The 12,130-nt window shown below is 49.2% G+C and overlaps 1 protein-coding gene across 1 annotated transcript in view; it reads right to left on the reverse strand.

Annotated features, from left to right (window-relative positions):
- Positions 1 to 8,065: 8,065 nt before the first annotated feature.
- LOC137418799 (arrestin domain-containing protein 3) overlaps positions 8,066 to 12,130 on the reverse strand; it is a 36,439-nt gene continuing 32,374 nt past the window's right edge. The window contains exon 8 of the mRNA XM_078771827.1: positions 8,066 to 8,778. Within this exon, the coding sequence (XP_078627953.1) occupies positions 8,740 to 8,778 (39 nt within the window). The 3' untranslated portion in view covers positions 8,066 to 8,739. The remainder of the gene's footprint in view (positions 8,779 to 12,130) is intronic.

Consider the following 12,130-nt stretch of genomic DNA (forward strand, 5'->3'; position numbering starts at 1 on the left):
TTGCGGATGCCTTTTGGGTTGAAAAATGCGGCCCAGGCGTTCCAGCGGTTCATGGACAGCGTCTTGCGCAACTTGTCCTTCATCTACGTCTACCTGGACGACATCCTAGTCGTGAGCGCGTCCCGGGAGGAGCACCTGCTCCATCTCCGCACGCTCTTCAAACGCCTGCGCCAGCATGGCCTGATAATCAACCCCGCGAAGTGCCTTTTCAGCATCACCGCCATCGACTTCTTGGGGCACCGCATCACCAGGCACGGGGCCATCCCTTTACCGGCCAAGGTGGAGGCGGTCAGGAGTTTCCCGCGCCCCCACACGATCAAGGGGCTCCAGGAATTCCTGGGCATGGTGAATTTTTATCACCGCTTCGTGCCCAGATGGCGCCCCCTGCACGAGGCCCTCCGGGGGAAGCCGTGCAAAGGTGATATCGCCTGGACGGAGCAGATGGACGCGGTGTTTGTGGGCGCAAAGCTGGCCTTGGCCAACGCCACCATGCTGGCGCACCCGGCGCCCGATGCACCAATCGCCCTCACCACCGGCGTGTCAGACTATGCGGTGGGCGTGGTGCACGAGCAGTGGGTGAGTGGTGCTTGGCAGCCGCTGGCATTTTTTAGCCGGCAGCTCCGCCCGCACGAACGCCGGTACAGCACCTTCGACCGCGAGCTGCTCGGGCTCCACCTGGCGGTCCTTCACTTCCGCCATCTTCTCGAGGGCCGCCCGTTCACGGCCTTCATCGATCACAAGACCCTTGTTTTCGCGATGGCCAAGGTCGCCGAGCCGTGGTCGGCCCGGCATCAACGTCATCTCTCTGCCGTGTCCGAGTACACGACGGACATCCGACACGTCGCAGGTAAGGACAACCCGGTGGCGGATTGCCTTTCCCGGTCCGTCGCACACGCGGTCCACCTCGGGATCGACTATGCCCGGATGGCGGCGGACCAGACCGCCGACCCCGACATCCAGGCCTTGCGGACCACCGTCACGGGCCTCCGCGTCACCGAGGTGCCGTTCGACGTCGCGAGCACTGCCCTCTTGTGCGACGTCTCCCTCGGCCGGCCTCGCCCCATCGTGCCCGCTGGCTGGCAGCGCCCGGTTTTTGACGCCATCCACGGCCTGTCCCACCCGGGCACGAAGGCCTCCCAGAAGCTTGTCGCGGCGAAGTTCGTCTGGCATGGCCTCCGGAAGAACGTCTGCGACTGGGCTAGGATGTGCCTCGCGTGCCAGCGCGAGAAAGCCCACCGCCACACGTTGGCCCCGTTTACGGTGCACGAACGTAGGTTCGACCATGTGCATGTCGACTTGGTGGGACCTCTGTCCCCCTCACGGGGTTTCACCCACCTCCTCACCATGGTGGACCACACCACCCAGTGGCCGGAAGCCGTGCCATTGGCGGCGACGGCTGCGGCTGACGTCGCGCAAGCTTTCATCGCCACTTGGGTTGCCCGGTTCGGCGCCCCCTCAGACATCTCGTCCGACCGCGGCCCCCAGTTCACCTCGGAGCTCTGGGGAGCGGTGGCACAAGGGCTCGGCCTCAAGCTGCACCGCACCACGGCCTACCACCACCAGGCCAATGGCCTGTGCGAGCGCTTCCATCGCTCAATGAAGGCCGCGCTCTGGGCCAGCCTCCGTGACGGAAGCTGGGCCGACAGGTTCCCCTGGGTCCTGCTGGGCCTCAGGACGGTGCCAAAGGACGACCTGCGCGCGTCCTCGGTGGAGCTGGTCTTCAGACAGCCACTGCGGGTACCGGGCGAATTTATCCCCGATTCCACGGCACCTTGGTCCGCGGCGCAACAGCGCTCCACCCTTCAGGAGACCGCCAGTAGGTTCGCCCCGGTGCCGACGGCACACCACGGTTGCCCGTCCTCCCACGTCGCCCCGGAGCTTCGCACGGCGGAGTACGTTTTTGTCCGGCACGACGCCCACCGGGCACCGCTGCGGCCCCCGTACGACGCGCCCTTCCGCGTGCTGGAGACCGGGGACAAGCACTTCACCGTGGACATCGGCGGTACTCCAGATCGTATCTCCGTGGACCACCTCAAGCCGGCCCACCTCGATCTGGACCACCCCCCGCAAGAAGCTCTGCCTCCGCTTCGAGGCCGCCCCCCGGCGGGCAGACCCCCGGCACCCCCCACCCCCATCGTCCCGCCACCCCCCAGCCCTGCACGCATCGCCAGAGGACGTTTCGGCCGGGTCATCCAGCTTCCCCGCAAGCTCACCCTTCAGGTGCGCGGGAATTCTGGGGGGGCGCGTGTGGCGGACACAATGCCGGCGGGTAATAATTCCACGCACCAGTGGGTGGCGCGAGCGACCGGGCGTGGAAGCGTGGCTCGGGCCACGCCCAGAGCAAAGGCGTCACGAGGCGCAGGGTGGAACTGAAATACTTGCCCCGCCTTTCGGCCGACCGGCCACGCCCGAGGGCAAGGCGTGGCCTCGGGACATATATGCGGGCTCAAAAGCCGAGCCTGCCCAGTGCTTACGGGCGAGCCTAGAATAAAGTGTTTTGGTTTGTACAACGAGTGGTGGCCTACCTTCTTGGCAAACGAGTTGTGTGTGCACAGCACCACAATACCTGCCTGTTGGACTACAGGGTATTTTGGATCGTCGAGGACATTTGGATCTTCAGTATCTTTTGTGTCTTCGGGGTATTTTGAGTCCTCGGGGACTTTTGGGTCCTCGGGGACCTTTAGGTCTTCTTGGTCCTTTGGGCACGATATCCGAGAGGTATGCACACTCGCTCCGCCAGTATTGATTGTTGTTTTACTGTTTTAGGATGCGACGTCATCTGACGTCGTCCTGCGCATGCACAGTCGTGCCTTGGTCGCCACATCTTCCCCTTCGCTCTCTGATTTCCAAGGACTCGATGTGCTTTGCATGAACTCCCAAGTCCCAATAAACTCAAGGTGTTCACAGAAACGACGTGCTGTGTGTGATCTGATGGACTGAGAACACGATAAGGTTTATCTCAGCTAACTGGCGCAGTGGCACCGATTTCAACCCGGCGCTCCAGCCTTTCAGCCGACGAAACGTGCCGAAGATCTCATAATTTTTTTAATCTTGACCACATGTGATGGACCACCAGGGTGCATACATCCTGAGTAGCAGCCGTCAACCTGGTTTCTGCGAGTAAAGTTTTGATCTACATCAACTACGATGGCAAACTCACATCGAGGTCCCAAACAATGGTTCCTAACTAAATGAGATGATTAATTCTTTCAAAAACTGAAAACAAAATCTCCTGTACATCTTATCCCGAGACGCGAGTTTCACTCCTTTTCTTGTGACTGGCTCACAATGGCTCAAGAAAATGAGAACACCTCCTCTCCGGGGGTTGACCGACAAGAGAGAAGATATCACTCAAGCCAATTGCCGCACAGCTCAGCTAAAAGTCAATACGTTGGAGATGATGCTCGGTCAAATAAGCAGTCATTGCCGAGTCATTGCACGCAATACAATCGTCCGTGATTCTATCTCCGTAGACCACATGTGGCAAGTCATCCGTTTACATTTCGGTTTTCAGTCGACCAGCGCACATTTCCAAGTTTTTTCTGATATCCGTTTAGAACCAGCAGAAGGCACAGAAGACCTGTACAAGTGCTTAAATCTGCTACGCCGTGATGGATGCATCTCACACCACCGTGAAATTCTTGCAGATGACGAGGAGCTGACTCCATCACTCAAAGATATTGTCGTCCTCAGCTATCTTCAACTAATCCACCTGACGCTACCAAAAATTGTCAAACATTATGGTACTGAAATACGTTCACGTAGTGTAATTGTGGAGCTTTCAAATGAGATTGGAGAGTTGAGGGGACTTTTTTTTATTATTATTTTTATACAGGATTGAGGCTCGTGAAAGAGATAACATTTATCACACACAAAATCAAAACAAACACACAAAGTATAGAATAAGGGGAGCGGTAGACAAGATGGGGAGAGAAGGGAAAGCACACAAACACAACGTTTGAGAGCAGGGACATCACGAGATCTGTGGGAGGGAGAGGGCTTGGGGGGGAGGAGGAAGGGGCTGCAGACTGCCGATCTGAGGGATGACGAATGGAGCAGCAGAGAGTGGAGTCATCAGCAAAGAGATTATAGAGGACAAGAACTTCCAGGAAAGAAGTTGATATTTCAAAAAAGTGGATCTGGGGTGAAATTAGCAGAGGTAGAAATGATCAAAGTTTTGAATGGGGGAAGATAAGAGATGGTGGTGAACAGCTGTTTTAAAGACCTGGAGGGAAGAGTGGGATTGAAGGGAGTGGGGGAGTTTGTTCCAGAGGCGGGAGAAAAGAGGAATGAAGGCGTGAAGGTGAATAGAGAGTCTTGATTTTGGCAGTTGAACCAGAAGAGGGTTGCAGGCGGATCTTGTGCGACCTGGAGGAATATTTGGGGGACAGAGCCCAGAGAGAGCAGGGGGAGCAAGGCCGGAGAAGAGTCGGTAGAAGACAGAAAGACCACCAACCTGCCTGCGGTGAGTAAGTGAGAGGCCCTCAGAGTTAGCTTCATCACAGGAGATTCCAATGATTCTGAAAGCTTTGGTTTCAACAGTGTGAAGCTGAGCTATGTGTGAGGCAGGAGCACCGGCCCAGAGGGGAGAACAGTATTCCATTGAGCTGCGGAAGAAAGCCTTGTATGTGGTGAGGAGCTCTGGTGTGCCAAGGAAGGACTTCGCGCGACGGAGGATGCCCAGTCGGCGACTGGCTTTGGAGGCCAGATTTGAAATGTGGTTTTCCCAGGAAAGATCATGGCAGATAGTGAGACCCAAAAGCTTGAGTGACAGAACTTCTTGGAGAGGATTGTTCAGAAAGTGGATGGGAGGGTTTGTCCAGTCAGTCTTTTCGGAGAGACATAGTAAGAGCGTGAGATTTGTCAGGATTGAAAGACATGTTCCACTTGTTTGACCAGTCTGTGATTTTGTCCAGGTCTGCAGAGAGTGAGGAGGCTGCAGACTGCTAATCTGAGGGATGAGGAATGGAGTGGCAGAGAGTGGAGTCATCAGCAAAGAGACAGATGATTTTCAAGAGAGTCAGAGAGATCATTGATGAAGACCAGAAAAAGCACAGGGCCCAGAACACTGCCTTGGGGAACTCCAGCCTGAACAGGAAGGGGAGATGAGAAAAAACCATTCAGGGCCACACGTTGACGACGACTAGAGAGGAAGTCCGCAAGCCATGCGTGGAGATTTCCATGGATACCATAGGAGGAGAGATTGGTGAGCAGAGCGGGGTGCCAGACCGTATCGAAGGCAGGTGATATGTCAAGGGAGACACCTCTAATTTCATGTTTGGCATTGAGGACCTCCATCCATTGCTGAGACAGCAGAAGCAGCATGTCCCGAGTAGAGTGACCTGGTCCGAAACCAAATTGATGATCAGAGATCAAGCCATTGGAGAAGAGGAAAGATTTGATATCCGAAGCAATGATGGATTCCATGACTTTGCTGATAATTGGGAGAAGGCTGATTTGGCTGTAGTTGCAAGGATCTGTCTTTGCACCTTTTTGTGTAAAGCAGTGATGTTGGCTGATTTCCAAGCTGATGGCAGATGACCTTGAGCAAAAAAGGGTGAAGAGAACAGAGGGTGAGATAAAGCAGCAGAGCAGGATTTTAGGACCCGTGGGCTGATGCCGTCAGGTCCAGTTGCAGAATCAGAGTCGAGGGTTGACAGAAACTTCTCCACCTTGTCAGGAGGAAAGGACACAGAGTTCAGGAGCAGCTGGGTACGACTGGGTACGGTGGGTACAGAGCGGGATGGGTTTGGGACAAGATTTAGAGGCAAACACAGAGTTGAGGCATTAAGCTTTTTCACATGCAGAGTCAGCTGTGTAGCCATTTGAGGTAAGGGAGGGGATGGAGGGGGAACAAACACAAGAAACAGATTTGACCAGATGCCACCAGGATTTGGAAGAGGGAGACAGGTTTGAGAGTGGAGAGATATTGTTTCCTGGCTCTCCTGAGGGTGGACCCACACTTATTTCGGACTTTGTGAAAGGAAATGAGATTTCCTTCCGTTGGATTTGCTTTCCAGGAGGCAAAGGCAAGTTGTTTCTGGGAAACTGCCTCACCACAAGATTCGGTGTACCATGGACGGAAAGGTATGACAACTGAAGACAAGATGGGATAAAACTGTGCATGAGAGAGAGAGAGCAATTTACTTTGGAAGAATTCCCAGGATGAGTTGATGTCAGAGGCGGTAGAGATGGGAGACCAATCCAGATGATTGATGGCTCCTTGAAGACCGTGCCAGTTGGGCTGAGTGAAATGCAAGACTCGTCGAAGCTGAGGAGTCTCTCTGTGAATGGTCAGAGAGATGTCCACTTTAACAAGCACATGTCCACTTCCTTACTTGGCACACCAGAGCTCCTCACCACATACAAGGCTTTCATCCGCAGCTCAATGGAATACTGTTCTCCCCTCTGGGCCGGTGCTCCTGCGTCACACCTAGCTCGGCTTCACGCTGTTGAAACCAAAGCTTTCAGAATCATTGGAATCTCCTGCGATGAAGCTAACTCCGAGGGCCTTTCACTTACTCACCGCAGGCAGGTTGGTGGTCTTTCTGTCTTCTATCGACTCCTCTCCGGCCTTGCTCCCCCAGCTCTCTCTGGGCTCTGTCCCCCAAATATTCCTACAGGTCACACAAGATCTGCAAGCAACCCTCGTTACGGATTCGTCACTTCCGTTGTTGTGGTTCTCATCCACTGTAAACATTTTTGGTTGCATGTACAATTATTGTTGTCGTTTAAGTGAAATAGAGATTACTATTTTCAAAAGGTAAAAAAAGTTAATGTTTCAAAAGAAACCGGAACCGGACGAAGACGAAGAGGAGAAAGAGGCGGAGCGAGTGAGGTGGACAAGAAACCGAGCTGCATTGAGGTTTTGAGCAAACGCTAGGGAACGGGGGGTCACTAGTGAACTTTGGGGTTTCCTGGGAAAGGGATTCCTGCGACAGAGTTGTTATCGCTGTGACAGATAAACCTGCGTGTCAGGTTTTGCAGTCGATTCTGAAGAGAATCATTTGAGTGCCGTTACGTCTCGAGTACGGGCCGTTGGCCATTTTGCCTCGCGCCTATTTCGGATCGCTCCAGGCTCTTCACCTCGCTTCAACCATTTTCACAACCATCCAGACGTTAATCTGGTGTGTGTGTGTGTAACGTGGATTTCGAGTGGGAATTTGCGGTTCGCCGTCTGAGAGCCGTTGAACATCCATACCCGAAGGTTAATTTGCGGTTCGTCGATTGGGAGCCGTTGAACGTCCATAATGGGATTTACAAAGGTGTGATTTCCCAACCGCCTCTTGAGGACACTTTTGCCTATCTTTGGCAGTGTCACTGTCAACCTAATGGGATTCTGGTCTCGATACATCGTTCTGATGATCACTGGAGTGGATCGACTTTGACTTGAAGCCAGAACCAACTTTGGTTTGAAGCTGGGATAGAGACATTGGGAATGTTCTTTTCGCTCACTTGGAGCACAGTGAGTTATATTGTACGAAACTGATGGTACCATCATAGGTATGATATATTGGTTGTACAATTGATTAATATTGTTATTGTACTGTTATTCGTGTGTGACCTTAATACAATACTTGTTTGTTGGTAACAATTGGTGTGGTTTTACCATTGATCTTTGACATACAGAATAATACATCTTTCTGCCATGACTCCTCTCGAGGCTCGGAGGTACACCGTGACCGGGGTTTGGGGAGGAGCACGTAACACCCTCTCTTCTGGTGAAATTGCCAAAATCAAGACTCTTCTCACCTTCACTCCTTCATTCTTTACTCCCGCCTCTGGAACACTCCTTCACTCTTCAATCCCACTCCTCCCGCCAGGTCTTTAAAACAGCTGTTTACCATCTCTTATCTTCCCCCATCCAAAACCTTGATCTCTTCTACCCCCGTTAATTCACCCCAGATCCACTTTTTTGAAATACTGACCTCTTTCCTGGAAGTCCTGGCAGTGTCCATGTGTTTTAAACCTCTCCCACCCCTGCCCCTTCCCATGCCTCTTCCCCCCCCCCCCCCCCCAAGCCCTCCCTCTCCCACAGAAAAAAAAAACATCAGAAAATGGAAAATGACAACCATATGAAAGCTTTTAATGACCGAAATAAAATACAAATTCTGTATTTAGTAATAAGAAAAACAACTAACACAGATAAGGCATTTAAACATAATGACATGGAAGGAACAATGAACTGTACATTTTAACAGGCATTATTTATACAAGCCTTATTTGAGATTTTCCTGAGTACAATCAATTAAAGATTGGACATGTCGAAACAAAAGTCTCTGTAGTAATGTTGCCAATATTTAACATTTAGCTCTTCCACAATTTGTGCATTTGATGGCATTACCTAGAAAATAATAAAATATAAAAATAAAGCATGTAATTTCACAGCACCGTTACGTACCAATATCTCCGTTCACCACAAATATTGTATTTCAGTAAGACTTTGGCATTGATAACACAAATCCTAATAATCTTAAATAGACGCCGAGCCTCAACAGGAATGATGGAACGCCACCAGGTGGTGGCCTAAATCTAAAATCAATTCAAGTGGTGACTGCCTTTGGAATGCCTTTCAACTACTTTAAATCAGGTATGTAATGAGTACTCAAGCATTGTCGTGCTCAACATCTTCAGATTGTGCATCAAAGTTCTTTTCCTCAAATGCCCACCGTACAATCCTTTTAACACGGTCCTCCAAAACTGATGCGTTTTTCCAAACGTCTGTTAGAATGTGGGTCATCAGATGTTGGAAACAGGTGTCCGGGGGTTCCGATTAACCTGCAAGTGGAAGAAGGTCAAGGTCAGTCAATGGGGCACATTGACAAATACGATGTACACAAGGATTCAACTTGCAGAACACGTGACCATGCATTGCCTTTGCAACACTTACTCTTCAAAAATGTGAATATTCCATCCACAACAACTATGGAACATCTATCTATATACATAAAAGAAGGTTTTTGTTTGTTTGCATGCGCTAATCTCCTGAACGGTGAAAGATAGGAGGAAACCTCCAACACAAGAAATGTCGGGACGGGCCCCGGGGAGGTTTTAGGCTCGGTGGCGAGGCCGGTCGAGGCAGCCTCGGCCGGGCTGGGCCCATTTCGCAATTAAAAGCTGAGCTGAATTATAGTAGTCAATCTTCTATGGCCGCGAGTAAAAGCTGAATTATAGTAGTAAATTCATTCAAAAAGAACTAAAAATGTCGGGACGGGCCCCAGGAAGGTTTTAGGCTGGGTGGCGAGGCCGGTCTGGGCCCATTTCGCAATTAAAAGCTGAGCTGAATTATAGTAGTCAATCTTCTATGGCCGCGAGTAAAAGCTGAATTATAGTAGTAAATTCATTCAAAAAGAACCCAGGCAACGCCAGGTGCATTCGGCTAGTATACAATAAGAAATTCAATAATACAGCAAAATTTCAATATTTATACAGTTCAGTATACAATAAGTATACAATAAGAAATTCAATAATACAGCAAAATTTCAAATTCAATCCAAATAGTTTAATTGTCGATTTAAATTATTTTTAACAACCTCTGGGTGGTGGGGTCGGCGAGTCCTCCATGGGAGAATGAGAGGCACTAATAGCTCCATTTGTCAGATTAGACTAATGCATCTGTTTACCATCTCTAACCAAGTGATAATTCAAATTGCTTTCGTGAAATTTTCCAGGCAAGTTAATTCCAAACATCCGGTGCTAATTTATCAATCGGTATGCATATCGAGTTAAAATTGGGGTGCATGTTCACCATTTTTCTAGGTCAGGTGTAATTTATTGTTTAATCTTGTACAATTTGAGGTTATTGGGAATTTAAATTTGTGCAATTGATCAAAGAAATGAAATGCCAGCCAAAACCCCGCTCGTCACATATTGGAGGAAAGCTCAAGAGGAAAACAACAGTTATCAATAATAAAACATAGGGGCAATACCCCTGGCATTCACCTGGTAGAATAAACAGTATACTGCACTGACAAGGTATTTCAAACCAATTTAAATGATTGCTAGAAGACAGGACAGCATGTAGCATCATATTAACATAATAAGACTTTAAACAAGCAAATAAAAAAAATACCTATTTTGGGGGGCAACCCCTGTCCCCCAACCCCGGTTACCTCCTCAGACCTCAATTTTTCTTCTGCCTTGAACAAACGTTGGTACATCACGGGTGATGAAGGTTGTGGTGAAGTTTCATCGAAATTGTGTGCGTAGTTTATGAGAAGAAAGCAAATACCTATTTTTGGGGGCCAATCCCCCCCGTAAACTCCGAAAGGGGCAGATTTTTTTTAATGCCATGAACAAACTTTGGTACATCGCTGGTGGTGAAGGTTGTGGTCACGTTTCATTGAAATCGTGTGTGTAGTTTCAGAGAAAGCAAATATCTATTTTGGGAGGTCAAACCTGGACCCAATTTAACCCCCAGTAGCCCCCCCCCCCCCTTAGACCTCGATGTTTTTCGAATGCCGTGAACAAACTTTAGTCACAACACAACAAATATCACTTGTGTCAAATTTGGCCGCAGTCCCATCAGTGGTTTCGGAGAAGAAGTTTCAAGTGTTTACAGACTGACGACGCGCCATCGCATAAGCTCACCTGAACTTCATTCCGGGTGAGCTAAAAAAATGATACAATGCATTCCACTCCCAAGAGAAGACATGGAGGGTTTTAATTTTGTCAAACCCATAAAGAATAAAGTATCCCTCTCTCATTGATCATTAATGAACTAAAATTCACAACTTATCTGATGAATTGGCAAATTTAATTATTTTGTAATAACTTGTGTATTCACACATACTGTTGGGTGGGGATGAAAGCACGGAGAACGTGGCGAGGTGGGAGTGGAATTGGCAGGAAATTGTTTGAAGAGGGGAAAATGTGGTAATTGCACATGTCCAACACAATAGATGAAGGGCCTGGGTGAAGAGGTGAAAATGTGGTAATTGTATATGTCCATCACAGTAGATGAAGAGCCTGGGTGAAGAGGTGAAAATGTGGTAATTGTATATGTCCATCACAGTAGATGAAGAGCCTGGGTGAAGATGTGAAAATGTGGTAATTGTATATGTCCAACACAGTAGATGAAGAGCCTGGGTGAGGAGGTGAAAATGTGGTTATTATCCATGTGAAGTACAGTAGATGGAGGGCCAGGTGAAGAGGCACTGTTGCATTTACCGTTTTGCAATCAATATTATTCTTGTTCCTCATTGGCTCACGTTTGATGCAAAAGTCGTTTCCTTTGAAAACTTGGTTATGACATTTGTCCCCATCCCTCACTTGAATCCAGGAGTTTTAATTTGGGGCTTGTGCCATTTTATACAATACAGCTACACACAAGTTTGTTTATGCACAAACATCAGCAATAGAGTGGTACATAAGCAAACTTAATTGTGCAATGTTTAAATTTCAATAATAAAACACAGCTGGTGCATCGGTGCAGAGTTTCAGCAAAAAAGCGTCATTTGAATGGCAGTCAGTGGAAAGCCTTATAAAATCCAGAACTGTCGTCTGTCCCCCACTTGAGTATTTATGTTCAATTTTATCAATTTTGTGCAAGATTCAATATTTACCTCCGCCATCAAAGGTGGACGGAGGTTATGTTTTCTCCCCTGTCTGGTTTTTGTGTCTGTATGTCTGTGAGCAGTATATCTCAAAAGGTTGTGGACGGATTCGGACGGAATTTGGTGGAGAGGTTGGATGTGACGAGGATAAACTGATTAGATTTTGGGGATAATTTTTTTAAAAGTAATTCTTAACTAATGAGTAATAGGGCCAAAAACGACTTGTAGTACCACCTTTAGAGGCCATTTTTCCCCGCAAGCGGGGGTTGGCCTTTTTCGGGAACCGTGGTTGTTGTTGTTTTTTCGGTCCCCTTTTTGAAGCAATGTTTTATGGCCGGATGCCCTTCCTGACGCCAACCCTTTTTCCGCCTTTAACGACAAGCAGGGAAATACCAGTGAACTGGTACTCAATTTGCCGACCTCGGAAGGATGACAGGCTGAGTCAACCCCCCTGGCGTTAATTCAGCGATTGACCGGGATTCGAACCCAGGATCCTAGGACCCTAAACCGGCACCCTAGCCGCTAGCATGGACGGATTTGGACAAAACAAGGTGGATGAGTTTCATATGTGACAA

Source organism: Myxine glutinosa, chromosome 2, assembly GCF_964187855.1.
Source record: "Myxine glutinosa chromosome 2, kmMyxGlut1.1, whole genome shotgun sequence".
Taxonomy (NCBI): Eukaryota; Metazoa; Chordata; class Myxini; order Myxiniformes; family Myxinidae; genus Myxine; species Myxine glutinosa.